The 26981-nt window shown below is 36.8% G+C and overlaps 1 protein-coding gene across 4 annotated transcripts in view; it reads left to right on the forward strand.

Moving 5' to 3' along the window:
* OSBPL1A (oxysterol binding protein like 1A) overlaps positions 1-26981 on the forward strand; it is a 227702-nt gene that overhangs the window by 55263 nt on the left and 145458 nt on the right. For all 4 annotated transcript variants that reach the window (XR_005362553.1, XM_038543635.1, XM_038543637.1 and 1 more), the window contains exons 5-11: positions 574-685; positions 4901-4986; positions 6147-6291; positions 23420-23481; positions 23583-23627; positions 25032-25105; positions 25220-25283. Coding sequence is in view for 3 of the 4 variants with exons in the window: in XM_038543635.1 (XP_038399563.1) it covers positions 574-685; positions 4901-4986; positions 6147-6291; positions 23420-23481; positions 23583-23627; positions 25032-25105; positions 25220-25283 (588 nt within the window). In the remaining variant the exon portion in view is untranslated. The remainder of the gene's footprint in view (positions 1-573; positions 686-4900; positions 4987-6146; positions 6292-23419; positions 23482-23582; positions 23628-25031; positions 25106-25219; positions 25284-26981) is intronic.

The raw sequence follows: 26981 nt of genomic DNA on the forward strand, positions 1-26981 counted from the left end.
GGATTGGCAATTGTTTAGGCAAGCTTCAGTTATTACAGTTAGTTGAACTGTAATACCGTTGATTCTTGAATAACACAGGTGAAGGGGCACTGAGCCCCGCACAGTTGGGAATTTACATGTAACTTTGACTCTCCCAAAACTTAACTACTAAGAGCCTGCTGTTGACCAGAAGACTGATAACACACACAATTAATCAACACATATTTTGTATGTTATATGTGTTATATATACTCTATTCTTAGAGTAAAGGAAGCTAGAGAAAAGACAGTACTAAGAAAATACTAAGGAGAAAATACATTTACAGTAGTGTATTTATTTAGAAAATGTGCATCTGAGTGGACCTGCACTATTCAGTTGTGTGTTATGCAGGATGGGCTGTAGTGAGCTTCCTGTAGTTAGTGTAGTCCCTTACTGTATACATAATTGATGTGCTACATGGATTCCTGTGGTACTGGTGGCGATTATAGAAGCTTAGCAGTAATTAGCAATTTAGAAAAGGGATATCATACAATAAAGTTTTAGTTTAATAGCTAAAAACAGTTTCTCTGCCTTTTTTTTTTTTTTTTTTTTTAGGAATTGGTAATGCTTCTTTTAGAATATAATGCAGATGCTACTGTTGTTAATGGGAGTGGACAGACAGCAAAAGAAGTCACTTATGACAAAGAAATCAGAAACATGCTTGAAGGTAAACATTATGGATCTTAATATAAACAGCATTTACTTTAGCAATTGGCAAGGTAAAAAATGTATGTAGATAGCTTCTGGGATACCCAAATAGATGACACTGAGCTTATGCTCTAATGATAAGGTAATCTTGGAGTCTTTGATTAGCCACAAAATTAGGAATTTCCTCACACCCTCAAACTAAAACATTTTTAAAACTTGCCATTATGTTGTATGATCAAACCTTTAACAAAATAAAGCGTAGAGAAGGAGAAACCTGAGAAGGAATATAGCTAGTGAGCTGCAGAAGCCTCATAATGAAGGAATACAGAAGTGCAGGCTAGAGAAGCTGCAGGAGGTGCAGCTAGCAGGGAGGACCATCTGGCTGGCTCCATTGTCCTGAGGATGTCACTGTAGGACAGCAGCCAACAGTAATTTCTTGATGGATCAGCATCATTGTTAGGAACTTCAGGTATTAAATTGTGTTAAAGAGGATAGGAGTCTGCAGTAACTTGGAACAGTTTTTCTAAGAACAAAACAAACATTATGATGCTTATGTTGGGAGACTCTCATGTGTTAGGCCGTCCTCTGAATGGCCACAACTTTGCTATAATTACTATTTTATTTTTTTTTTGGTAGTATTTCTATGCTAGAGAAGAGATTTCTTAATTTCTACTTTATAATAGAAAGCACATATCTTGTGTTTCTTTGCTTTGTAATTCGGAGATAGGCAAGTTAATTTTGTATTTAAAGGGTATTTCTTAATTAGTATTTTTTAGCTATGTAAAAACCAGTATCTTTTTACTGCTTTCCAGTTGTTCCCTGAAAACTAAAATGTTCTCTTGTTTTCCAGTTCAAATAATGTCTGCTTGTTCAGAATCCTTAGTTCACTGTCTTAACTCACTCTTGCTTTTGTAATAAAACCCTTCCATTTAAAATGAACAAGCATATCAACATAAAACATCATCTGTAAGGCTCTATGTTATGTGATTTGGGGGAGATTGCACATATTACATGTGATCCCTGCCCTTTAATATATTGTGATCTGAGAGGACGAGGTCCTGTTCTTGACTGTGTCCTGTTATCTTATTATTTTTTTAAGTAATCTCTGTGTTCAACATAGGGCTTAAATTCATGGCCTTGAGATTAAGAATTGCATGTTCAACCCACTGAGCCAGCCAAGTGCCCCTGTCGTGTTAATTGTAACAAGATGAGAACCTGGAACTGAGGTTCTCCTATCAGAGTGGAATGTTAGTTTAATCTGACAAGTTGCCATTTGATGGGTCAATCATAAAGACCTGTTTTACTGCCTCCCCAAATCCAGAACTAATAAGGACAAGGGCTTAGTTGACTTATGGACATTATGATTTGTCAGCTAATAAGGTGCTGCCAGCCTGGGAAATGGAAGTAGAAACTTAATTGATTCTGCTCTGATGAGATCACGTTAGCCAGACAGAATTTGTGCATATAGCCTCAAATGGGCCAGACTTCAGGGAGTGCATCTAACTTTGAAGACTATAAGTAGAACAGAAACCACATGGTAGGATAATACATTAGAGATAGGAAATAGTCACAACCAAATCATACTTAAGTATATAAAGAACTGTTACATTGTGGTCTTATTTGTGCCAGACCAGAGCCAGGTTGACTAAGTTGGTGGAGTGCCAGGAAGTTATCTTTCGGTCCTGTGCATGTAATAATGGCTTGGGTTGCATTTCAAGGTATAGTGAGTTCGCATGATTGGAGTTACTTGGACAAGGGTAGATTACTATTTGTCAGGCACTAGAGAGGAATACCTTCTTCTGCATACCATTTGTCTTTCATTTTATTTTGAAAAGTTTCTAACCTATGGGAAAGTTTCAAGAATAGGACATGAACATGTCCTCTATTTAGATTCACCAGTCACATCCTTTTATATGTTATTTAATGTTATTTATTAATTTTAGTTTTTTTGCAGAATTGTTTATAATTTACAGTCACTAATTCTTTAGCTCTAAATATTTCAGTGTGTATCCTTTAAGAACAAGGATATCTTCTTATATAATCACACTAAAATGATCAATTTCAGAAAATACTAATATAATACATATAATTTATATTCAGATTTTTGTCAGTTGCCCAAATGTTCTTTGTAGAAGTTCCCCTTCAACCCATAATCCAATCCAGAATCTCATTGTGTTGTCACACTACTTTAGTGCCCTTTATCTAGAATAATTCCTTAGCTTTTGTCTGTCATGATCTTGACCGTTTTGAAGAAGGCAGATTGTAGAATTATTTGTAGATGTTTGTTTTTGTTTTTGTTTCGTTTTGGGTTTTTTGCTTTTCATATAATTAGATTCAGGATACGGATTTATGGCAGGAATGGAGAGGTTGTATCTTTCACCAGTGCATCACAGTAGGAGAATACATGATGTCATTTTGTTCTGTTACTGGTAATGTTATTTCTGATAACTCAGTGGTCCATGGTAAAGGTACTGCCCCTCCTTTGTAAGTAATAATCTGTGGGGAGAAAATATAAATTTCCTGTTTACCAATAATTTTTTTTGACCAATCTTTTGATCAGTCATTTTAACATTCATAATTTCTGCCTTAAATCATTTATTACTATGGAGATTGCAAAATGGTGATTGCCTGTTGTTAATGAAGTACATTTGCTAGGTTCTTGCCTGCATTTCAAGTATATTAAATGTATATGCACAGGTTAGCGTTTGGGTGCCTTCCTCTGAGGTGGAGAGGGAGTCTGGGTGTGGAAATAAAAACGTGAGAATAGGAGATGATGGTACATTGGGAATGTTAGTCATTTCTTAAAGCTAAACTAGTTCCAGTTATTGCTGTGTTTAAGATTGCAACCACAGTGTTGTCCCAGTCACTTGGTTCCCTAACCAGCGTTTTTTGTCCATGACTTGACTTCAGCTAGGAAGACCTGAGAAATCTTTTATAGTTTTACTCCCTTAAAGCCTTTGCACAGGATTTTGTGACATGTTTTAAGTGAGATGACTGAGCCTTTTTATAAGATAGCTGCTTTTTTTTTTTTATATAAGCCAGAACAGAATAAAAACCTATCAAAAAGAGACCTTATTGCATATTCCAGTCTCTTAAATTGGATTGCCGGTTGCTCTCTTTCCCTGTAAGTGTAATTTAAGAAGCACAGTAGTGATGAGAGCATGGTCTCTAGAACCAGCCTGCCCAGGTTCAAATCCCAGCTCCTCTATTTCCAGCTGTATGACCTTGGTTTAATTCCTTAACTTCGGACACCTGGGTAGCTTCAGTTGTGATCCCGGAGTCCTGGGATTGAGTTGCATGGGTCTCCCCACAGGGAGCCTGATTCTCCCTAGGTCTCTGCCTCTCTGTGTGTGTCTCTCATGAATGAATGAATGAATGAATAAATAAATAAATAAAATCTTTAAAAAAAAATTCCTTAACTTCTTAGTGCCTCAGTTTCTTCATGTGTACAATCAGGGTAATAGTAACACCTACTTCATAGCATAGTTAGGATTTCATGAGTTAATATATTTTTTTCAAAATTTAATTTTAAAGTATAGTTGACCTACAATGTTCTGTTAGTTTCAGGTGTACAACATAGTGCTTCGACATAGTGCATATATGTTGCACAGGTGTTCACCATGATAAGTATAGTTATCATCTGTCACCATATAAGGTTATTACAGTAAGGACTGTATTCCATATGCTGTATTTTTTTCATCTCTGTGACTTATTTTATAACCAGAAGTTATTTTTTAAAGTGCTTTGAATAGCACTTGGCATGTAAGTGCTATAAAATTTGTTAAAATGTTATATTAGGTGGAAGTATAGAAGTATATATGAATCTACTTAGTTACACAGCTTGTACATCTTCCTACTGGTGCTATTTCTTACTGTTACTTTTCAGATTCTAAGGTTCTGGAAGGTATGAATGCTAGTCCTCAATGTATCTATCTTTCCAAGGCAGATCTGTAATAGTATTTCAGCATGCAAAAGTAAGTCATAATTATTTGTGATGGGTATTGTAGTAAGATACTTAAAGTCCTCTGAATTGAAAACATAACATCGTCTAAAGCTGAAAGAAGTTGAACTCTGCTATCTGAAATGTAAGGCATTAAGGATAACGATAAAGTCTTTAAATGCATTTGAATTCTAATTCAGAACATTGTGACTCCTCCCCCCCCCATTGATCGTTCATTCATATATCTTTGTAATGATTTTGCTAAAGGATTCTAACTGTACATTCCTTTTGCAGCTGTAGAAAGGACTCAACAAAGAAAGCTTGAAGAAGAACTTTTGGCAGCAGCAAGAGAGGGCAGAACAGCAGAACTCATAGCTCTGGTAAAACAGCAGCAACTATGTGTATTAGTTCTTTACCCTCCAGGAAGATTTTGACTTAATGTTAACTTCATGACTTAGTCCAGTTGCAGGACCAAAATCCTGGAGGTTATGATAGTTATAATACTAGTACAAAAATCCTTAAATATCCAAAAACACTTGGCATAATTATAGCTTAAGCAGGATATATTATAATGATTATATTTTTCTCTGAATTTCTGATTTAACCCCCACCTCCTACTGAAAACTTGGTGGATTAAGAAACTGATTTTTCAAGGCAGGTACTTAATGTAAGGATAATTTTTTTTCCAGATTAAGCCAATTTAAAATTGAAACAAAATGTAGGATCCAAAAAAGGAACAAGTTTCTCTAATTTTGATAAGCAGTAATTTCTGAAAGATAAGCTATACTTTTAGAAAGTAACATACACGGAAGGGACAATATTTGGGAATTTTATATCATGTTAGAATAGACTGAAAACTTTACCCATTTCTTTTTTTCCTTTTGAAGACCTACTTTCCAGTTTCCATTTTCCACTTAGTCTCATTAAACATGAAACCAAATTTGTTCTAAATTCAAGACTGAAGCATTGCCATTTGCTTTAAAGTTATTTCAGCTCATTTGAAAAGGCCTCTTTGGTTTCCAAGTAAAGTGCCTAAAACATTTTTTAAGCTTTGTGAAATGGAGACTATATTAAGAAGTTTTTGAAGCAGTCAGTTGGGAACAACAAATTCTATAGAACATTTAACATTTAACACACTTAACGTTTATGGTTTTAACTCTTCTGAATGACTGTCTATGGTAGGCTGCTTTGTACTTCTGTCCCAAGTGTGAGTCACAAGACTGGTAGAAGCGAGCACATCTTAGTGAAATCTCAGTGTCCAGGGGTGGGTGGGGTGGCTTTGGTGTAGTGTGTGGTGTCTGTTGTCAGGGGAATGTGGGACCTGAGATCTCCTGGCAACCTGAGGACAAACGTGGAGAGAGATGCGGACTCACTGGTTTAGTGGGCAAGAAGCTCTTGACTTCCTAGAGCTATGGTCTTCATCAGGTCTGTAGTTGGAGCATCCACCAGATTATTCAGTAACACCTTAATGTGCTTTATAGGAGAAAGTCTATATTTGACATGTAATTCTGCATTGCTTTTTTTTTTCTTCATTTGTTAGCTCAACAGGCCTAATCCTCCTGATGTTAATTGTTCGGATCAGTTAGGAAATACACCCTTGCATTGTGCAGCTTACCGTGCTCATAAGCAGTGTGCCTTAAAACTTCTAAAAAGTGGAGCTGACCCAAATCTGAAGAACAAAAATGGTAAGCATGTCAGTAAAAGCCTTTGTTGGTCATTTTGAAGCTATAAAAATAAGTCAGTGCCATATAAAATTGCTTTGTTTTAGTATCCAGCCTTTGTTAAACTCTATGGCCCTTACTTAATTTTGAAGTCAAGGCATTCACACAAAAGAAAAAAAATAAACTAATTTCCTTCCTAGTTTGAGTTAACTGTTTAGTAATACCTACTCCATAGAAGGCAGTAGATTAAGATAGAGTTCCACCCTTGAGAGAAAAAAAAATACAGTTGATTCTCATTATTTAAAGTAGTTATATTCTGCCAATTGTTGTGAACAGAGAATTAACGAATACTGAGCCATTCCTTCTAAGGAAAATACAGAGTTAGGTTCCGAGAGGCTCTGGTCACAACATTTTTATATTGATTAGTACATAACCTTGTTTTGTATGTATTTCTTTTAATAACATCTTATTTAACGTATATTGTTAATTCATGAACGTGGGAGCTTTTGCCAAAAGCACTATCACTCATGCCTGGGCAGAGTTAGTCTGATACAATATATTGTCCATAAAGCACATCGCAGCCCTCTTGTAATTAGGAACTCTAGATAACAGTTCAATGCCATATTTGGTGGCCAGTTTCAACAGCAAAACAAAAAGCAAAAATATTGAAAACGCGGCATTAGGTAGACTGTGATGGGGAAAGTTGTTTACTGTGTGAGAACTGAAACAAGAAGGCAGAGTGTCACCTTGTTCTTTACCACTTTGGACTTGCCTGTGAATGACCAAGAAACTGTAGTAAGTATTGATTTTAGGGTTACAAATTTTAGAAATAGGCACATCTGCAAGTATGGAATGTATAAGTAATGAGTTTCAACTCTACATGCGTGACAGTATCAGAGATGGGATCAGATAACCACAAGAGAAGCTATGACAGGTGTCTTGGGTATTCAGAGGGGGAACACTGGATTAGTGCCATTACCATTTTTTAGGATGCCTCCCTCTGCCTAGCATCATTAGGACCTGACTTGGCAGTGGTCCACCACAACCCTCTGTTCACCTCCATGATTGCCAAAATTATACTCCATGGTAATTGTTGGCATATGTTACTGCATCCCATGAGACTGGATTCCTAAAGGCAGGGCTAATACTTCACTGTCTGGTTTATCTGGGACCTAGAGTAATGTATAGCATGTGACACCTTCTACATGTTGCATGTTTGTTAAAGATTTGAGTAATTAGAAATGGCTTCATGAAGGAATAGATACTTAATATGGACTGAAGTCCTTGTAGGATTTAAAAAAAATCCTCTCTAAATACTTGTATCTCTAACAAAAGGCCCTATCCATATATATTTTTTTCTTTTCAAATATAAACGGATACCTGTGTGGCTCAGTGGTTGAATGTTTGCCTTTGACTCAGGGCATCCTGGGTTTCTAGGATTGAATTCTGCATTGGGCTCCCTGCAGGGAGCCTGCTTCTCTCTCTGCCTATGTCTCTGCCACACTCTCTGTGTTTCTCATGAATAAATAAATAAAATCTTTAAAAAAAATCATTAAATTTTGGAAAGGGTATTCAAAGCAGAGCGAAGATTATAACAAAGTCATTAAGGTAAAAAATTCAAGTTACATTTAGATGACATCCTCAGTTTAGCACATCCACACACATGAAGAGGAGCACTACTTGGTAATCCTATGCATGCAGATTAGGCTTGCATGGTGGAAAGCCTTATTATATGCCAGATCATTTTACCCCTTAATTTGGAAGTTCAGGGGACCATGATAAGGAAATAGAGGAATAGTAGAGAGATAAAATACTTTTTTTTTTTTTTTAAGTTTTTTAAAAATAAGGACCATATTGACCTGGTCTTAGGTGAGAGGTAGTTAGGGCCTGAACTTTTATTGACCTCAATAGGAGTAGAAAGGAAAAAAGAAAATTGAATTCTCTGCTTCCCTCTCTTCCTTTTGGCCCTTATACTATAGACTGGCACTATCCAGTAGGTATATAACAAGAGCCACATACATAATCTTAAGTTTTCTAGTAACCACATTTAAAAAGTAAAAAATGATGAAATTTGTTTTAATGTGCTTTATTTAAAACAGTATATCCAAAAAACCATGTGAACATTTAATCAGTGAAAAATAGATTTTTACATCCCCTTTTTGATACTAAGTCTTTGAAATCTGGTGTGTTATTTTACACTTAACAGCACATCTTAGTTTGAGCTAGCCATATTTCAAACCACTGCATAACTACATGTGGTTAGTGTCCACTATAATGGACATAACAGTTCTAGGCATACCAAACTATTTGAATCTATGGTTAACCATGCTTTCCTTACCATGTGTGTGCTCTTCTCCCTGCCAGAAATGCATTTTTCCTGCTTGTATATTTGGTAAACTCTAGTCTCACTTTAAGAGTTAGCTCAAATTGTCTTCCCCAGAGAGGCTTTCCCTGTATCTGTAGGATAAATATAGGTTCTTCCTGTAATAAAAGAAGAGAAACCAGGCAATAGAGAAGGGAAAGCACTCAGGAGATGTGAGGGAAATACCAGTTCTATGGAAGTCAAAGGAAGAGAGAATGTGGAGTTAAGGGAAGGGTGTATTTGTTGTCATATGCAACTTAGCTACTACAGGTGTCTTGGGCATTCAGACTGAAAAAGATAAACATTTAGACAAGGCTGTGGAATTGAGTGACTCAGTGCCCAAAGGTCTTTTCTGAAAGGGTAGTGTCCACTGGGTAGTTGAGCAACAGCTAGGTTAGAGGTAAGGATTGAGTAGGCAGTGAGGAAGCTAAGGCAGCACTACTTATCTGCTTCTTTGCAATATTTACGAACAGAAGGAATGGTTTCATGGCCAAGAGGAAGATTTTTTTAGGCAGAGGGATTTCAGCATGTTTTTAAAGTTAGAGGACTAATGTAATAGAAAAAGAGCTTGATGATTTAATTGTGACAGTAAGAAAATGTAACTTTAAAAAATGCAATGCTTTGGTAACAGCAGAAAAAGGAACATGTTCCAATTGAAGGACATTAAAGAAGACCTAAAAATGGAGAGACCTACCATGTTCTTGGTGGGAAAAACTCAGCATTAAAAAGCTAACAGTTCTCTCCAAATTAATTCAAAGCAACCCCAGGCAGAATCCTCAAAGGGTTTTCATAGGACTTGACTACCTACCTTTCATTTATATAGAAAAGTCCAGGGCAATGAATTTTAAAATGGAAGAGAAGCAGAGGGGTTTGTCCTGCTGGATAAAAAGACTAATTCTGAACCTATGAGAAGTAAAACATTCCTTTATTTAACAAATATGTATTGTTTATGTGCTAGATACTATTCTGGGGACTAGGGATCTAGAGCATTGGGGTGGGGGGAAGCAAATTCCTGCTTTCTGGGAGCTTACATTTTAATAGGAAAGGGCCAATTAAAAGCAAAAATTATATCAGATGAGATTTGTGCTAGGAGAGGGGAAAAAGGTAGAGAAGGGGGGGGCAGGAATTAGAAGTGTGTTGGGTGTGAGACGTCTGGATGGCTCACGGGTTGAGCATCTGGCATGATCCTGGGTCCAGGGATCCAGTCCCATGTTGGGCTCCCTGCAAGGAGCCCGCTTCTCCCTCTGTCTGTGTCTCTGCCTCTCTCTGTCTCTCATGAATAAATAAAATCTTTTTAAAAAAGTGTATTGGGTTTATAGAGGGTTGCTACTTTGTGAAAGGTGGCAGGAAAAGCTCTGTGAGAACAGTAAGACTTGAAGTGAGGGGAACAAGCAGTGTCAATATCTGGGCAATGAGGATGGCCATAGGCAGTGGACATGAGGAGTATATGTGATGTGTGTCATGAAAAGCAAGGAGACTAGTATGTCCAGAGTAGCGAGGAAGAGAGTGGTCAGAGGAGGAGGTTAGAGAGGCAGTGGGAACTGGATGATGAAAGGCTTTGAGGGTTATTTTAAGAATTGTGGCTCCTACTCTTTGTGAGATGGGAAGATGTGGCAGGGTTTAGAATGCAGCAATGATGTGATCAGACTTAGGTTCTAAAAAATGATCATTGATTGTTTTGAGAATAGATCCTAGGGAGACAAGGAGGAAAAAGGGAAGCAGTTAGGCTATTGGAATAATCAGGTCAGAGAAGATATTGGCTTGGATCAAGATAGCTGCCATACCAATGGTTGTAAGTGGTTGTATATATATATTAATTATAATATGTGTATTTTGAAGGCAGAGTGGTCAGGATTTTCTGATGGCTTGGGTATGTGAGATATGAGAAAGACAGGAATCAAGGGTGACTTTACAGTCTTCTAGTCGAAGACCTGGAAAAACGGAATTTCCAGTTACTGAGAAGGTAAGAGTGGAGAGTAGGGTAGACTAACAATGGCTGGAATTAGAAGTTTGGTTTTTAAGCTCTTTAAAATTTGAAATACTATTCTACAATCTAAGTAAGACATCAGAAGTAGAAGTTTGTGCTTAGGAGAGAGCTCTCTAAAAATTTGGGAACTGTCAGCATACAGAGTTAGTAATGGAATGGATATCACTTAGATCTTGATATTAGGGTAGATGAAGATGAACAGATAGTTTGGAAATTAAACATGTATATATGGGAGCTTGGTAGAAGACAAAGGTAGCATGAAGAGTGGATGAGGAAAGAACTAAGTAAATAATGGTGGGGCAGTTAGCTGTCTACATAGTAATAGGTGATTTTAGATACCCATCATCTATTGGATACTAAATTCCAGCTAGTTTAAACCTAGTCTACTGCAGCCAAGAAAAAGAAAAGGCATCCAAGTTGATAAGGAAGAAGTCAAATTTTCACTATTTGCAGATGACATACTATACATATAACTCTAAAGAATCTACCGGAAAACTACTGACACGGATAAATGATTCAGTAAAGGTGCAGGATACAAAATTAATATACATAAATCTATTACATTTCTATAATAATGAAGAAGCAGAGAAATTAAGAAAACAGTTCTATTTATAATTGCACCAAAAATTATAAAATGCCTGGGAATAAACTTAACCAAGGAGGTTACTTCAAAAACTAAAATACCAACGAGAAAGAGCTGAAGATGGCACAAATGGAAAGATATTCCATACTCCTAGATTAGAACTAATATTAAAATGTATATACTACCCAAAGCAATCTACAGATTTAATGCAATCTCTATCAAAATAACATTTTGGGGCACCTGGGTGGCTCAGTCAAACTTCTGTCTCTTTTTACTTATTAGAGAGCGAGAGCATGTGTGAGTGGGGGGAGGGGCAGAGGGGAAGACTGATGCAGGGTCAGATCATAGGACCCTGAGATTTTGACAGGATCTGAAACCAAGAGTAAGACGCTTAAACAACCAACCCACCTAAGCGCCCTGCATCTATCTCTTGACTTCAGTTCAGATCATGGTCTCAGGGTTGTGAGATCAAGCGCCCTGCATCGATCTCTACACACGGTCTCTGCACAGGGCATGGAGTCTGTGTAAGATTCCCTCTCCCTCTCCTCCTGCCCCTCCCCTGTGCCCCTTCTAAAATAGAACAAATAATTCTAAAATTTGTATGAAATCATGAAAGACCCTAAAAAAGCCAGAGCAATCTGGAGAAAGAAGAAAAATTTTTTTAGGTATCACAATTCCAGATTTCAAGATCTACCACAAAGTTCTAGTGATCAAAGCAGTATGATACTGGCACAAAAATAGACACAGGTATCAGTGGAACAGCATAGAGAGCCCAGAAATAAACCCATACTTCTGTGGTCAATCTATGATAAAGGAGGCACAAAATGGGGAAAAGGTATCTGGAATATATACAGAACCATTAAAACTCAGTGGTAAGAGAATTCAATTTCAAAAAGGTTCAGACACTCCTTGAAAAATCTATGGATGGCAGAAAAGCATATGACTAAAGACTTCACATAGAAGTATAAACCTAAAATAAAACGCATTCACATGAAAAAACATTCATATAAACACCAGTGGGTATGTACTATGTTGTTTATTTCAGCTCCTTAAAATAGTAAAAACGTGGAGATAAGTCTGAGTACTTAAGTAAACTGGTTTGATTTGATACTTACAGCAGTACTAAAATAAGATGGGAGCTACATATATATTGTTGTGGATAAAGGAAAACTGTTGAATAAAGAAAGCAGAATGATAGATACAACATACTCTTACAAATAATACATTAAAATCATATTTAACATTTAAAAGCACTTTATGGCTACATTTCCCTATAATGAAAGTAGAAAGATATGCCTTTAAGATTTAAAGATGTGCATTAAGGTTTAAGAATCATGAAAAACAAAATAATAAAACTGGAAAAAATTGATTACCTTTTAAAATCAATAGTCATTTTACAGAATGATTTAACATTGAAGGGTAAACTTTTAAGTCTTTATTTTTTAGTTTTTTAGAAAGATTTTATTTATTCATGAGAAACAGAGAGAGGGAGGCAGAGACATAGAAGGAGACGCAGTCTCCCCGCAAGGAGCATGATGTGGGACTCGATCCCAGGACCCTGGGGTCACCACCTGAGCCAAAGACAGATGCTCAACCACTGAGCCACTTAGGTGCCCCTTATTCCACTTAACATATAGTGTACAATTAGTTTCAGGTGTATAGTATAGTGATGCAACACTTCCAGAGAACACCTGGTGTTCATCACAGGTACATTCCTTAATCCCCACCTCCCTTCTGATAACCATCAGTTTGTGCTCTATAGTTAAGAGTCTGTTTCTTGGATTACTTCTTTTTTTCTGCCTTTGCATGTTTAATTTACTGCTTAAATTCCCCATATGAATGAAGTTATATGGTATATGTCTTTTCCTGACTTACTTCACTTAACATAATATATGTCCTTGCAAATGCCAAGCTTTCATTTTTTATGGCTGAGTAATATTCCATTGTGTGTATGTATTTGTATATCCCACATCTGCTTTATCCATTCATCAGTGGATACTTGGGCTGTTTCCACAGTTCGGCTGTTGTAGATAATGCTGCTCTAAACATTGGGGTGCATGTATCCCTTTGAATTAGTATTTTTTTTATTTGAGTAAATACCTACTAGTGCAATTGCTGGTTGATAGCATAATTCTATTTTTGACTTTTTTTTTAAGATTTTATTTATTCATGATAGACATAGGGAGAGAGAGAGGCAGAGGTAGAGACACAGGCAGAAGGAGAAGCAGGCTCCGTGCTAGGAGCCTGAAACGATATTCGATCCCGGGACTCCAGGATCACGCCCTGGGCCAAAGGCAGGTGCTGAACTGCTGAGCCACCCAGGGATCCCCTATTTTTAACTTTTTGAGCAACATCCATACTGTTTTCCAGAGTGGCTGCACTAGTTTTCATTCCCACCAACATTGTAGGAAGGTTCCTCTTTCTCCACATCCTTGCCAACACCTGTTGTTTTTTCTGTTTTAGCCATTCTGATAGATGTAAGGTGATGTATCATTGTAGTTTTGATTTGTGTTTTCCTGATTAGTGATGTTGAACATCTTGTCATGTGCCTGTTGGCCATTTCTCTTTTGGAGAAATGTCTGGTCACATCTTCTACTATTTTTGAATTGGATTATCATCTTTTGAATGTTGAGTTTTATAAGTTCTGTGTATATTTTGGACACTGACTCTTTATCAGATATGACATTTGCAAATACTTCCATTCTGTAGGTTGCCTGTTAGTTTTACTATTTCCTTTGCTGTGCAGAAGCTTTTTATTTTGATATAGTTCCATCAGTTTATTTTTGCTTTTGTTTTTCTTTGCCTCAGGACATTACCTAGAGAGAAGTTGCTGTGGCTGATGTCAGAGAACTTACTGCCTCTGCTCTCTTCTAGAATTTTTAGTTTCAGAAGTCTTTAATTCACTTTGAGTTTATTTTTGTGTATGGTGTAGAAAGTGGTCCAGTTTCGTTCTTTTGCGTGTTTCTGTCCGGTTTTTCCAATATCATTTGTTGAAGAGACATTCTCTTTCCCATTGTATAGCCTTTCCTGCTTTGTCGAAGATTAATTGACTCTATAATTGTGAGTTCATTTCTGGGTTTTCTATTCTGTTCTCTTGATCTATGTGACTGTTTTTGTGTCAGTACCATACTGTTTTGATTACTACATCATCGTAACTTGAAGTCCAGAATTGTGATGCCTCCAGTTTCTTCTTTTTCAGTGTTGCTTTGCCTATTCAGGATCTTTTGTGGTTCCATACAAATCTTCGGATTATTTGTTCTAGCTCTGTGAAAAATGCTGTTGGTATTTTGACAGAGATTGCATTAAATGTGTAGATTGCTTTGGATAGTACAGACATTTTAGCAATATTCTTCAATCCATGAACACAAATGTCTATCCATTTTTTTGTGTCGTCTTCAGTTTCTTTCATCAGTGTTGTATAGTTTTCAGAGTACAGGTCTTCTACTTCCCTGATTAGGTTTATTCCTAGATATCTTACTGCTTTTGGTGCAATTGTAAATGAGAGTGAATCCTTAATTTCTCTTCCTGTTGCTTCATTATGGGTGTATAGAAATATAACAAATTTCTGTATGTCGATTTTTATATCCTGCAGCCTTATTGATCAATTCTGGCAGTTTTTTGTTAGAGTCTTTAGGGTGTTATATATTTAGTATCATTTCATCTGCAAATAGTGAAAGTTTGACTTCTTCCTTGCCAATTTGGATATCTTTTTGTTTTTGTTGTCTGATTGCTGCGGCCAGGACTTCTAGGACTATGTAAGTAAAAGTTGTGAGAGTGAACATCCCTATTTTGCTCCTGACCATCATGAAAAGCTCTCAATTTTTCCCTCTTTAGGATGATATTAGCTGTGAGTTTTTCATATATGGTCTTTCTTATGTTGAGGCATGTTGCCTCTAAACCTACTTTGTTGAGGTTTTTTTCTCATGGGTGGATGTTTTACCTTGTCAAATGTTCTTTCTACATCTACTGAAATCACATGGTTATTCTCTTTTCTTGTATTAATGTGATAGATTATGTTGACTGATTTGCAAATATTGAGCTACTCTTGTAATCCAGGAGTAAATTCCACTTGCTCATAGTGAATGATTTTTATAAAATATAAGATTCAGTTTGCTAGTATTTTATTGAGCATTTTTATATCTATGTTCATCGGGGATATTAGCCTCTAGGTTGTCTTTCTTTAGTGGTGTCTTTATCTGGTTGTGGTATCAGGGTAACATTGGCCTCGTAGAATGAATTTGGAAATTTTCCTTCCATTTCTATTTTTTGGAATAGTTTGACAAGAGTAGATAATAACTCTTTAAATGTTTCGTAGAATTCCCTTGTGAAGCTGTCTGGTCCTGGACTTCTGTTTGTTGGGAGATTTTTGATTACTGATTCAGTTTCTTTGCTGCTTATCAGTCTAGTCTGTTCAAGTTTTCTTTTTCTTACTGTTTCACTTTTGGTAATTTATATGTTTCTAGGAATTTATCCATGTCTTGTACATTGTCCAGTTTGTTGGCATATAGTTTTCCATAATCTCATAATTGTTTGTATTACTTTGGTGGTGTTTGTTATTTCTCTTCTCATTTGTGATTTTATTTGGTTCCTTTCTCTTTCTTTGTGATAAGTCTGGCTAGAGGTTTATCTTATTTTTCCAAAGAGCCAGCCTCATTTCACTGATTTGTTATATTGTTTTTAAAATTTCTGTATCATTTATTTATGCTCTAATTCTTATTATTTTCTTACTTTTGCTGGCTTTAGGCTTTGTTCTTTTTCCAGCTTCTTTAGGTGTAAGGCTAGGTTGTTTATTTGAAATTTTTATTACTTTTTGAGGTAGACATGTATTCCTATATAATTCCCTCTTAGGACCATTTTGCTGCATCCCAAAGGTTTTGGACTGTTGTGTTTTCATTTTTGTATGTTTCCATGTATTTTTAAAATTTCTTCTTTGATTTCCTGATGGATCCATTCATTATTTAGTAGCATATTGTTTAACCTTCATGTATTTGTGATCTTTCCAGACTTTTTCTGAAGGGTAAACTTGTAAAAGTAATGGAAAGGGTGGGTACAGATACCTGGAGAGGATTTCCCTAGCAGGGCTCTATGACTACAGAGCAATGGGAACACCTGTGTTACATAATTTAAATTTTATCCACTAATTATTAAGAACTAAAGTTATTTTCTTGGGAATTAAGCAAAGGAATCCTAGAAATGCTAGAAGAGTCAGAAACTGAAAATTAATGTTAACAGTATGATTCCTAGTGTCTTTACCAATTTCCCAAAGACTTGGATAGTTTTTCTTTGTGGTGGTTTGTAATGTTCTTCCTTCAAAATTTAGATTCAAGGGACACTTGGGTGGCTCAGTGGTTGAGCTTCTGCCTTTGGTTTGGGTCGTGTTCCCAGGGTCCTGAGATCAAGTTCTACATGGGGCTCCCTTGCAAAGAGCCTGCTTCTCCCTCTGCCTATGTCTCTACCTCTCTCTCTGTGTCTCTCATGAATAAATAAATAAAGTTTTTTTTTAAAAATGAAGATTCAAAAAGCATTCCAATGTAACAGGAATTATAATAGTCCTATGCAAATATCAGTCTAAACTGAAGTAATATCCCTGTAAACATAAAAAATTTGACTATTGGTGTTTAAATATACTTTTACCCTATGGTTCATATTAGTAATCAAAGTTAAACTTTCTCGTTAAAGTTTTTTTATTTCCTTTTTTTTAAAGACTTTATTACTTGAGAGAGCACATGCATGAGCAGGGGGGTGCAGGGCAGAGGGAGAAGCAGACTCCCTACTGAGCAGGGCACTCATTGCGGGACCCCAGGATCATGACCTGAGCCAACGATAGATGCTTAACCAACTGAGTCCCCCAGGCACCCTATTAAAGTGTTCTTGATAAAAATCAAGATGGTACCTTCTGAGAAAGTTTTCTTTTAAAGTCATATTGTCTGCATTATAGAAAAAGTTTTAAAAATTGATTTAAAATATTATTTAAATCTTTGTTTCTTTGGCATATTGTACAACTTTTTCATTTTCATACCTATTTTAGAACAGTTTTTTAAAAATTACAAAACTAATGCTTATGCTCAAAATGAGGGAAATGAAGGCACCAACAAAGTGGAATCACCTATGACCCAAATATCCATAAAGATTTAGCTTTTAGTTGTTAGTTATTCTCTGGTAGATCAAAAGTTTTAAAAGTTTAAAATAATAGGGGTGCCTAGGCAGCCTAGCCAGTTGGGCATCTGACTCTTGATCTCAGCTCAGATCCAATCTCAGGATCGTGGGTTCAAGTCCCACAGTGGGGTCTGCACTGGGTTTGAAGCCTACTTAAAAATTTTTTTTTTAATTTAAAATAATAAATACCAACTTAGAATAGGCAAAAGAAGATCATATATTATTAATACCAAAATACAGAGGTATCTGATGATATTACAAAGCAGGCATCAGAAGGCATGGAATCAGGAACCAGAAGCTGTTAGGAATCAAGAAGGCTGCCACTCTTTGTATGTGTATCTTTCTCTGACTTCTTGGTCTCTCATTTCTTTTAGCAGATCAGTTTTCCAGTGTACGCACTGGAAGATGGCTGCCCTGAACTGCAGTTAGTAAACCAGGATCTCCTAACCTCAGTTGTAAATTTCAGTGGGAGATAATCCTATGGCACCCACTGTCTTAGGCGCCTGCCTCTGCTACATTCAGCTGGAGCTCTGGGGGCAGGGCCTTATCGTGCAGACATAGCTGCTAAGGCCTCAGACAATGTGTGAAAGAGTGAGGGCTGGCAAATGCCTCAGAAAGTGTCTACTCTTTTTGTGTTATGGCTTGTAAATAGAGTTGACATATTCAAATATCAACAGTTTTTCCATATTGTCTCCAGAAGCATAGCCTTCATGGCTCACCTTCTGAATAATATGTCATGTGGATATGTTTATCACCCCAAACTGTTGTACGTATGAATGATATGTACAAGTATTTGTTTTTCTACCACTAAGTTTTCCCAGTCTTTTTTTTCCCTTTCATTCAACATTGTATTTTCATCCTAATTTGTTGATCCTCTTCTTTGATTTCTTTGGGCACTTACAGACTTAAGTAGAGATTTGGTAAATATTTGATTGTTTTCTCCCAGCTTATCTATAATCACTTTCATTCATTAAGCAAATGCTGAGCCTCTACTGTGTGCTAAGAACTATTGTAGGTGTTGGAAATCCAAGGGTGAACAAAACCCGAGAGTCTCCACACTCTCAGCTTATGTCCTAGTGGGAGGAGATAGAAAAATGTAAACACATACGCAATGTCAGGCGATGAGGTGCAGAAAAATAAAACCGAATGAAGGGGCTAGAGAGTGATGGTGTGGGGAGGGGGCTGTTGGAAAAGGTGTGAGAGAAGGCTTCTTTGAGCACAGAGCTGAGTTAAGGAGTGAGGCCTGAGGCTTTCTGGCAGAAGAACATTGAAAACCAAGGGCAAGCAAGTATAAAAACTTTGGGGTGGGAGAGCAGTGGCATATTTGAAGAAGAAAGCTGTCAGGATGCCTAGAGCAAGGCAAGTGGGGAAGAGGAGTAAAGTCAGGAATGTTAGCTGGAGACCCAGCCTTGTTTGTGGGTGTGGTTGCAGGGTTTTAAGTGGGTAAGCGCTGTGTGGGGCAATGTTAGGATGTGAGACTATCGGATTGCTAATCACTTTATACCTTGAATCAAGCAGTCTTTCCTTTTCCATTGTTTTTTGACTTTCTCCTACATTTTAAGAATTTCTGTTCTTTTCCGTTTTCTTTCGTTGCTTCATCTGTCTCTTGCAAGTATCTCACTTTTTAATGATTGTTTTTGTAATGTGTTGATATCTGATAAGGTTTCTCTTTTTTGAGGATTGTCTTTGATATTCTTATCTGTTTATTCTCCCAGATGGCATTTAAATAATATTTTTAGGTTCTTAGTAAAAATACTGTTGGTATGTTATTGAAATCACATTCTGTATAAGTTCCTTTGCAGAATATTGACATTTTTATTTAGTGTTCTCACTAAAGGACAGATTTATATCATAGAAAAATTTAAATATTAGATCATTCCTGGTTTTTATTTTGTTGTGATTGATAATAGATGATGTGCAATTTTGAAATGACTGGCTGGTTATGGTGCTTATCTGGGTAAGGAGCTATTTCATTCAGTTCAAAAAGCATTTAATTCTTACTGTGTGTCAGGCACTTTAGGCATTGAATCTAGAAATGAAGGCTCAGTCCTGGGATTTCAGCTAAGTTGGCCGGAGTTCAGAATTTATTTTTGGTGTTAGGGCAGAATTTTGTGAAAGAAATCATTGTCATCCTCCTCTTCACCTAAAGGAATAATTTCTCAAAAGTGCCCTGTATATAGAATAAAAATAACAGTTGGCAGGTGTTTTTATAAGACCTCTTTCTATATGCTCGCTAGAAAACTTAAAGTGGCTATTAATTTCCCAGTTAACACTTTAAAAAGTTTTTCCCCACTAAAGTAATATATAACCAGTTCACATTTTTACCTATTAGCAGTCCTATAAATCTACCTCTAAAATCTGAAACCCATGAACTTATCTCCATATTTTCCACTCTCTTCATTTTATATACGACTCTCTAGTCCAAACCACTATTCTCTTTCACCTGGACTATTGATACTGCTTTGTTAACTATTCTCCCTGCTTTTCTCTTACAACATTTACAAGGCATTTTCCACACTGTAGCCACAGGGATCTTTAAAAAAAAAAAAACCAACTTTATTTATGGAAGTTACCAAAACTTAAAAAATAGAATAGTATAATTAATATCCTCATCACTCTCTTTCAGAAATTCTCGATACTAGCTACTCTCCAGTTATTGTTACTTTGTGTATAAATATTTCAGTATTAGGGCACCTGGCTGGCTCAGTCAGAGCATGTGACTCTCTTTTTTTTTTTTTAATTTTTATTTATTTATGATAGTCACACACAGAGAGAAAGAGGCAGAGACACAGGCAGAGGGAGGAGCAGGCTCCATGCACCGGGAGCCCGACATGGGATTCGATCCCGGGTCTCCAGGATCACGCCCTGGGCCAAAGGCAGGTGCCAAACCAATGCGCCACCCAGGGATCCGAGCATGTGACTCTTGATCCTCAGGTTTTGAGTTCAAGCTCTATACTGGGTGTAAAGATTACTTAAAATCTTAAAAAAGTATATTTTAGCATATTTATAAAAGGGCTTTTTTTTTTTAAAGATTTTATTTATTTATTCATAGAGATGCAAAGAGAGAGAGAGAGGCAGAGACACAGGCAGAGGGAGAAGCAGGCTCCATGCAGAGTCCCATCGAGTGGGACTCGATCCAGGGTCTCCAGATCACGCCCTGGGCTGCAGGCGGCGCTAAACTGCTGCGCCACCGGGGCTGCCCTATAAAAGGGCTTTTTAAAAATTATAACCACATGATGGTTGCACAGCTCTGAATATACAGAAAACCGTTGATTTGTATATTTTAAGTGGGTGAATTATATGGTATCTAAAAAAGACCTCAACAAAGCCGTTAAAAAAACAGCCACAATAACATTATCTTCTTACTAACAATTTTACAAAATCACCAAATAGTCAAAGTTCACATTTCCCCTATTATCTAAATATGTTTAAAACTGTCAAAGTGTTTAAAAAAAAAATCAGTCCAGTCATGTTACTCTTTTTCTTAAAACCCCGTTCAGTGGCTTTTTATCATATTTAATATAACCCAAATCCCTGTACTGACTCTGACTCAAAGATCTGACCTACAAAGCCCTGACCTGATATGGCTTCTTTCTGCCTTTTTTCGGTCTCTCTTGCCCACTAAATTGTTTCTGCCTTAAATGCTGTTCCATCTGCTAGAATGCCCTTCCCCTATATTTTCTCAAGGCCAGATCCTTCCTTTCAATTTAAACACCTTTTCCTCAGAAAGGCCTACCTTGATCAGTTGCCCAGTCTCCAGTCTAAAGTGATATCCTAATCCTTCTCTATCTTATCACTCACTTAAGTATCAGCATAGCATGGTTTATTATCTACCTTGTAATGTTTTTTTAGAGATATATTTTATTTTTTATTTTTAAAGATTTTATTTATGAGAGAGAGAGAAAGAGAGGTGCAGAGACACAGGCAGAGGGAGAAGCAGGCCCCATGCAGGGAGCCTGATGTGGGACACGATCTTGGGAACCCAGGATCACACCCGTTGGGCTGAAGGCAGGCGCTAAAGTGCTGAGCCACCCAGGGATCCCAAATTTATTTATTTTAGAGAAAGAATTTCAAACAGACTCCCTGCTGAGCACAGACCTTGACATGGGGCTTGATCCTAGGACCCTCAGATTGTGACCTGAGCCGAAATCAAGAGCTGGATGCCTAACCAACTGAGCCACACAAGTGCCCCTCTGCTATGTACTTTTTATTAATGTACTGTCTTTTTTCCTTTTTTCTGTGCTTTCCCTCCCTCCTCCTTTTTTGTCATGTTCACTGCTGCATTTCCAGTGCCTAAAATATTAATTGCTAATAAACCCTCATTAGGAGAAATTCTTACAAAAACTGCCTAACATCATATATTAGTTGTTTGGTATTTATAAAAAGGTTCTTTGATCAGACATCAAAAAAGAATGAAATCTTGCCATTTGTAACATCATGGATGGAACTAGAGTGTATTATATTAAATGAAGTTATTCAGAGAAAGAAAAATATGATTTCATTCATACGTGGTATTTAAGAAAAAAACAAAAACAAAAACTGATGATCTTAGGGGAAGGGAAGGAAAAATAAGAGAAGAATAGGGAGGCAAACCGGAAGAGACTCTTAACTATAGAGAACAAACTGAGGGTTGCTGGAGGGGAGGGGGTGGGGTGGGTGGATGGGTGATGGGCTAGATGGATGATGGGCATTGAGGAGGGCACTTGTGATGAGCACTGTGTGTTACATGTAAGTGATGAATCACTGAATTCTACTCTTAAAACCAGTACTACACTATATGTTAACTAACTTGAATTTATTTATTTATTTAGGAATTTAAGTATTTATTCATGAGACAGATATTATATATAGAGAGAGAAGGGGGGGAGGGGTAGGCAAGCAGTGGGAGAAGCAGGCTCCATGCCGGGAGCCTGATATGGGACTCAATCCCAGGACTCCAGGATCACGCCCTGGGCAGAAGGCAGGTGCTAAACCACTGAGCCACCCAGTCGTCCCCTAACTTGAATTTAAATTAAAAAAAAAAAAGTTATTTGATAGAATATATTGCCTTACTGCATAAACAGAGCTCCAGTTAGATATGTTACTTTGAAAGTGCCATTTTCTATGGCCAGGTTAGGAGAGGACTTTTTTTTTTTTTTTTTGGCTAGCTTGCTTCATATAGTGGCCTGCCTACTTCAGAACTCAAAAAAGTAACTTTAACAAATTCTGTTTTTGTTGTTTAGCAAAACATAGAGCGCTTGCATGTATAACATTGCAGAAGTTACCATAATGCCTTGCTGGTTTTGTTCTCTATTATCACTTTTTTCTTTTGTTCTCAGTGTGGACCATCACGCTTTTAGCTTGTGAGCTTTCTCTGCTACCTATTCTCTGGTGAAGCAGCTTAGAAGTGGCTGTGGTAGGCTGAATAATGGCCCCCTAAAGATGTGATTAGTTAAGTATCTTGAGATAGGGAGAGAGTCCTGAACTATCCAGCTGGGCCCAGTGTAATCACAATTGTCCTTAAAGGGAGAAGGCAGGAGGATCAGAACCTTGGGAGAGAAAACTTAAGGATGGAAGCAGTGTTTCGAGTGATGTGCCTTGAAAAGGGGGGGGGACTGCAAATCAAGTGATGTAGGGGACTCTAGAAACTGGATAGGGGCAAGAAAATGGAGTGTCCCCTAGAGCCACCAGAAGGAGTGAAATCCTGTATATACCTTCATTTTGGCCCCAGTGATTTTGGTTTCAGACTTCTGACTTCCCAAACTACATAAAAATTGTGTTGTTTGAAGCCACTATATGTGGTACTTTGCTACTACGATGATTTAAATAAAGTAAGAAGGCTTGAAGGATCACGGAACCTGTACAGTGTTCTGAGGTCCATCTTGTTTACTAGTTTAATAGCTACGAGAATGGGGGCCAGGAAGAGTTGAGATGGCAACTTAAGGTGCGTAATGTGGGGTGGGGTGGAGAAGAAAAAGATGTGGTTTTTGGAATAATGAAAGAATATTATATGCTGTAATGGTAGTATCTATTTTATATACAATTAAACTCTTGATTTTTTTTTTTCCCCTTGTGTTTTACACAGATCAGAAACCCCTTGACCTTGCTCAGGGTGCTGAAATGAAACACATTCTTATTGGTAATAAGGTATGTAGTAATGGACTACTTGCACATGATCATTTTTAGAAAAAGATTTTGGATTCTTGAAATATATGGATAGCATTTTTCATGAAAACATATTTTCATAGGTTGTCTACAAAGTGTTGAAACGATATGAAGGCCCTCTCTGGAAGGTAAGCGGGGATGATGTATTTATGTATAAAACTGGAAAGAGGGTCACCTGGGTGGCTCAGTCAGTTAAGTAGCTGTATTCAGCTCAGTTCATGATCCCAGGGTCCTGGGATCGAGCCCTGCATCAGGCTCCCTGCTCAGCAGGGAGTCGGCTTCTCCCACTCTCACTCCCACTCCCCCTCTCCCTGCTTCTGTGCAACTTGTGCATGAGCACTCTGTCTCTGTCAAATAAATAATTTTTTTTTTAAAAAAAGGAAAGAATTCTCAGGTGCTCCATTTTTGTTAAAAAAATTTAAATATTCTGACTTAATCATTCATGGATCTTACAACATAAATCATTTCCTCTAGCGCTGGACTTTATCAGGCTTCCATTTGCTGTAACAATTGCTGTCTTTTGTGTTGATAGCCTGACACTTTTAGGTGACCAAGCTTCTACAGAACAGAGTGGGAGAACATATTTTTTTCTTAATTGTAGAATCATAGTGTTTTTGTTATGACTGTTGAACGAAGGAGGACTTAATAGGAATTTAGTATTTGAATTGTCACAGAGCACACATTGAAAATCTTTCTGGTTCTAAAAATTTCTTTGCATTTTGGGAGTTCAATGTTTTCTAGAATTAACTATTTTAGAGCATGTATTTTCATTTGCATTTGCAAGCACTCCTCTATATTTATTTATGCACAAGTGTTTATGTTGTATGAAATCAGAACACTTTTTTTCAGCAGTTCATTCCATACTTTGTCTTTGAAGTCCCCAAATGAAAATTTTCCTGTAAATATCCCTGAGTAATATTGTCAGAACTATAAACTGTGTTCATTGTTGATCTTGTTAGTATGGCATTTCTTCTCTTCCTGTCTCCCTGTAGTGAGTGGTACGTTTTCATTACTGCACTTAGTACCTTAGTTTATGTTTGATTTTTTTTTCTTAACAATTTAATTTATTTGAGAGTGAGCAAGAGTGAGCATGGGGAGGAGGGAAGAGGGGAGAGGAACAAGCAGACTTCATGCTGAGCATGGAGCCTGGTGCGGGGCTTGATCCCAAAACCCTGAGATCATGACTTGAGCCAAAGGCAGGTGCTTAACCTACTGAGCCACCCAGGCGTCCCCATGTTTGATCTTTATTTTATTTTATTTTATTTTATTTTATTTTATTTTATTTTATTTTATTTTATTTTATTTATTTTATTTTATTTTATTTTATTTATTTTATTTTATTTTATTATTTTTTTAATTTTATTTATTTTATTTTATTTTAGCTTATTTTATTTTTTTGATCATTTTTTAATGTTTAGTAGTACTGTCTAGATGAAAGACTACAATAGAACTCTGATAACTTAATTTTTATCAGTCAGATATTTGAATCTAGATGTGTCAGCTTGGAAAATCTTTGCCATTTTTCCCCTTAGAGTTCAAGGTTTTTTGGCTGGAGACTATTCTGGGTAGTGTTAGAACATGGAGTCCTTTCATGGTATCGGAAACAGTAAGTATTATGACCCTGATACTTACTAAATTTCATTATCTAAATTCTGAAAGATTAAAAGTTGCTGCTTATCTCTTTTCCTTTTGTCTTGATAATTTAATATTTATTTTGAAGGCCTGATGCAGTCCGTAACATTTATCGCCAGGGATGCAAACACCTAACTCAAGCAGTATGCACGGTAGGATGACACATGGATCTTTTGCTCAAATCATGAAATCAATTTTTGCAAGTGATTGCCCCAAATTATTTTTATAAGCTGCCTTGTAAAATCTTGGGGATAGAAGGCACTTATATATATATATATTTTTTTTTTTTTTTGAGAACAAGTAAAATTATGGAATCTGTTTTAAAAATATCAGTTTTTGTTTATCTCTGCATATTGTGGGATGAGACATGAGTTATCTGAAAACAAAAGAGCCTTTAACATTTTGTGTGTGTGTATATTCTCACATATATATGTATGTGTATATCTACATATTATGTTATACATGTATACGTATATATATATATATATATATATACATGGCTAAATTGGGATAATGAAAGTTTTTCTAGTGTTAAAATTTAAAGTCTGTGTCAAAATTGGGATTCCTAGGTTCTCATTGTTCACTGTTCATACTTTCACCAACCAGGAGAAAAAGTGAGTCTCTCCTCTTTAGAGATTAGTCTAAGTCTGGAACCTAGACATGCTTTCTTATTTCCTACTTCAGATCCTTTAGGGTTGTCAACTTATTTTGGCAGTCCATCTGCTCTTGAGAGCACAGCACCTGCCTTTCTCAGGGTGAACACCCCCAGAAGATCAGAAATTCCCCTTGGGGAGTCCCAGACTTGTCACATTCTGCAGCAGTATAGCCTAATTACACAGCCAGCCCTTCAGTGTCCTACTCCTTCCTCCTTTCACATTGGACCAAAGAGCCAGGGTCATTTCTCTGATTTTATCTGTGTAATTTTTTTTTTTTTTCTCTTTCGGTGAAATCCTGGCCATTCTCTTCTGTTCCTTCTATAAACTCTTTTACTTAATACCCAACTTTTTCCTCATTTGGGCCCTTTATCTCATTCTTGTTTTCTTTAAATCAAAATACCAATGAGTTGCTCCATTTACCCTTTTAAAATTTCTGGCTCTTTAACTTCTGTGAAATTGGTTAGCTCCTGCTATATTATTATCAATGCAAGCTAATGAGCATTCACTGTGTGGCTGCTATAAAGCACTCTGTTTGCTCTGTAGTTCCTTAAGATAAAATCTTAGATTATTGATCTGAGATCTTTTTTTCTAATAGAAGTGTTTATAGCTATTAGTTTCTTAATTTTTTCATTTTGCAGTTCAGTGGCATTAAGTACATGTGTATTATTTTGCAGCGATCAGCACCATCCATCTCCAGAACTCTTTTCTTCTTCCCAAACTAAAACTCTTTACCCATCAGTCACTAACTCCTCTCCTATTTATAGGCCCTGGCAGCCACCATTCTACTTGTTGTCTCTGAGTTTGACCTTGCTGGATACCTCGCATAAGTGGAATCATGCAGTATTTGTCCTTTTGTGACTGGCTTATTTCACTTAGCCTCAGGGTTCATCCATGTTACAGCTTGTGTCAGAATTTCTTTCCTTTTTGAAAAAATTTAGTTGTGGTAAAAAAGCCCCTAACATAAAATGTACTATGTTAATGGGTTTTAAGTGTTATAGTTCAGTAGATTGAACTCTATTTACTTTGTTGTGCAACAGATCTCTGGAATTTCTTCATCTTTCAAAACTGAAATTATACCCATTGAGCAACTAACTGCCTATTTCCCCTACCTTTCATGCCTGGCGGCTATTGTTCTACTTTTTGTTTCTAGGAGTTTGACTACTTTAGATGCCTCTTATAAGTGGAATCATACAG

Source organism: Canis lupus, chromosome 7, assembly GCF_011100685.1.
Source record: "Canis lupus familiaris isolate Mischka breed German Shepherd chromosome 7, alternate assembly UU_Cfam_GSD_1.0, whole genome shotgun sequence".
In the NCBI taxonomy this organism is placed as follows: Eukaryota; Metazoa; Chordata; class Mammalia; order Carnivora; family Canidae; genus Canis; species Canis lupus.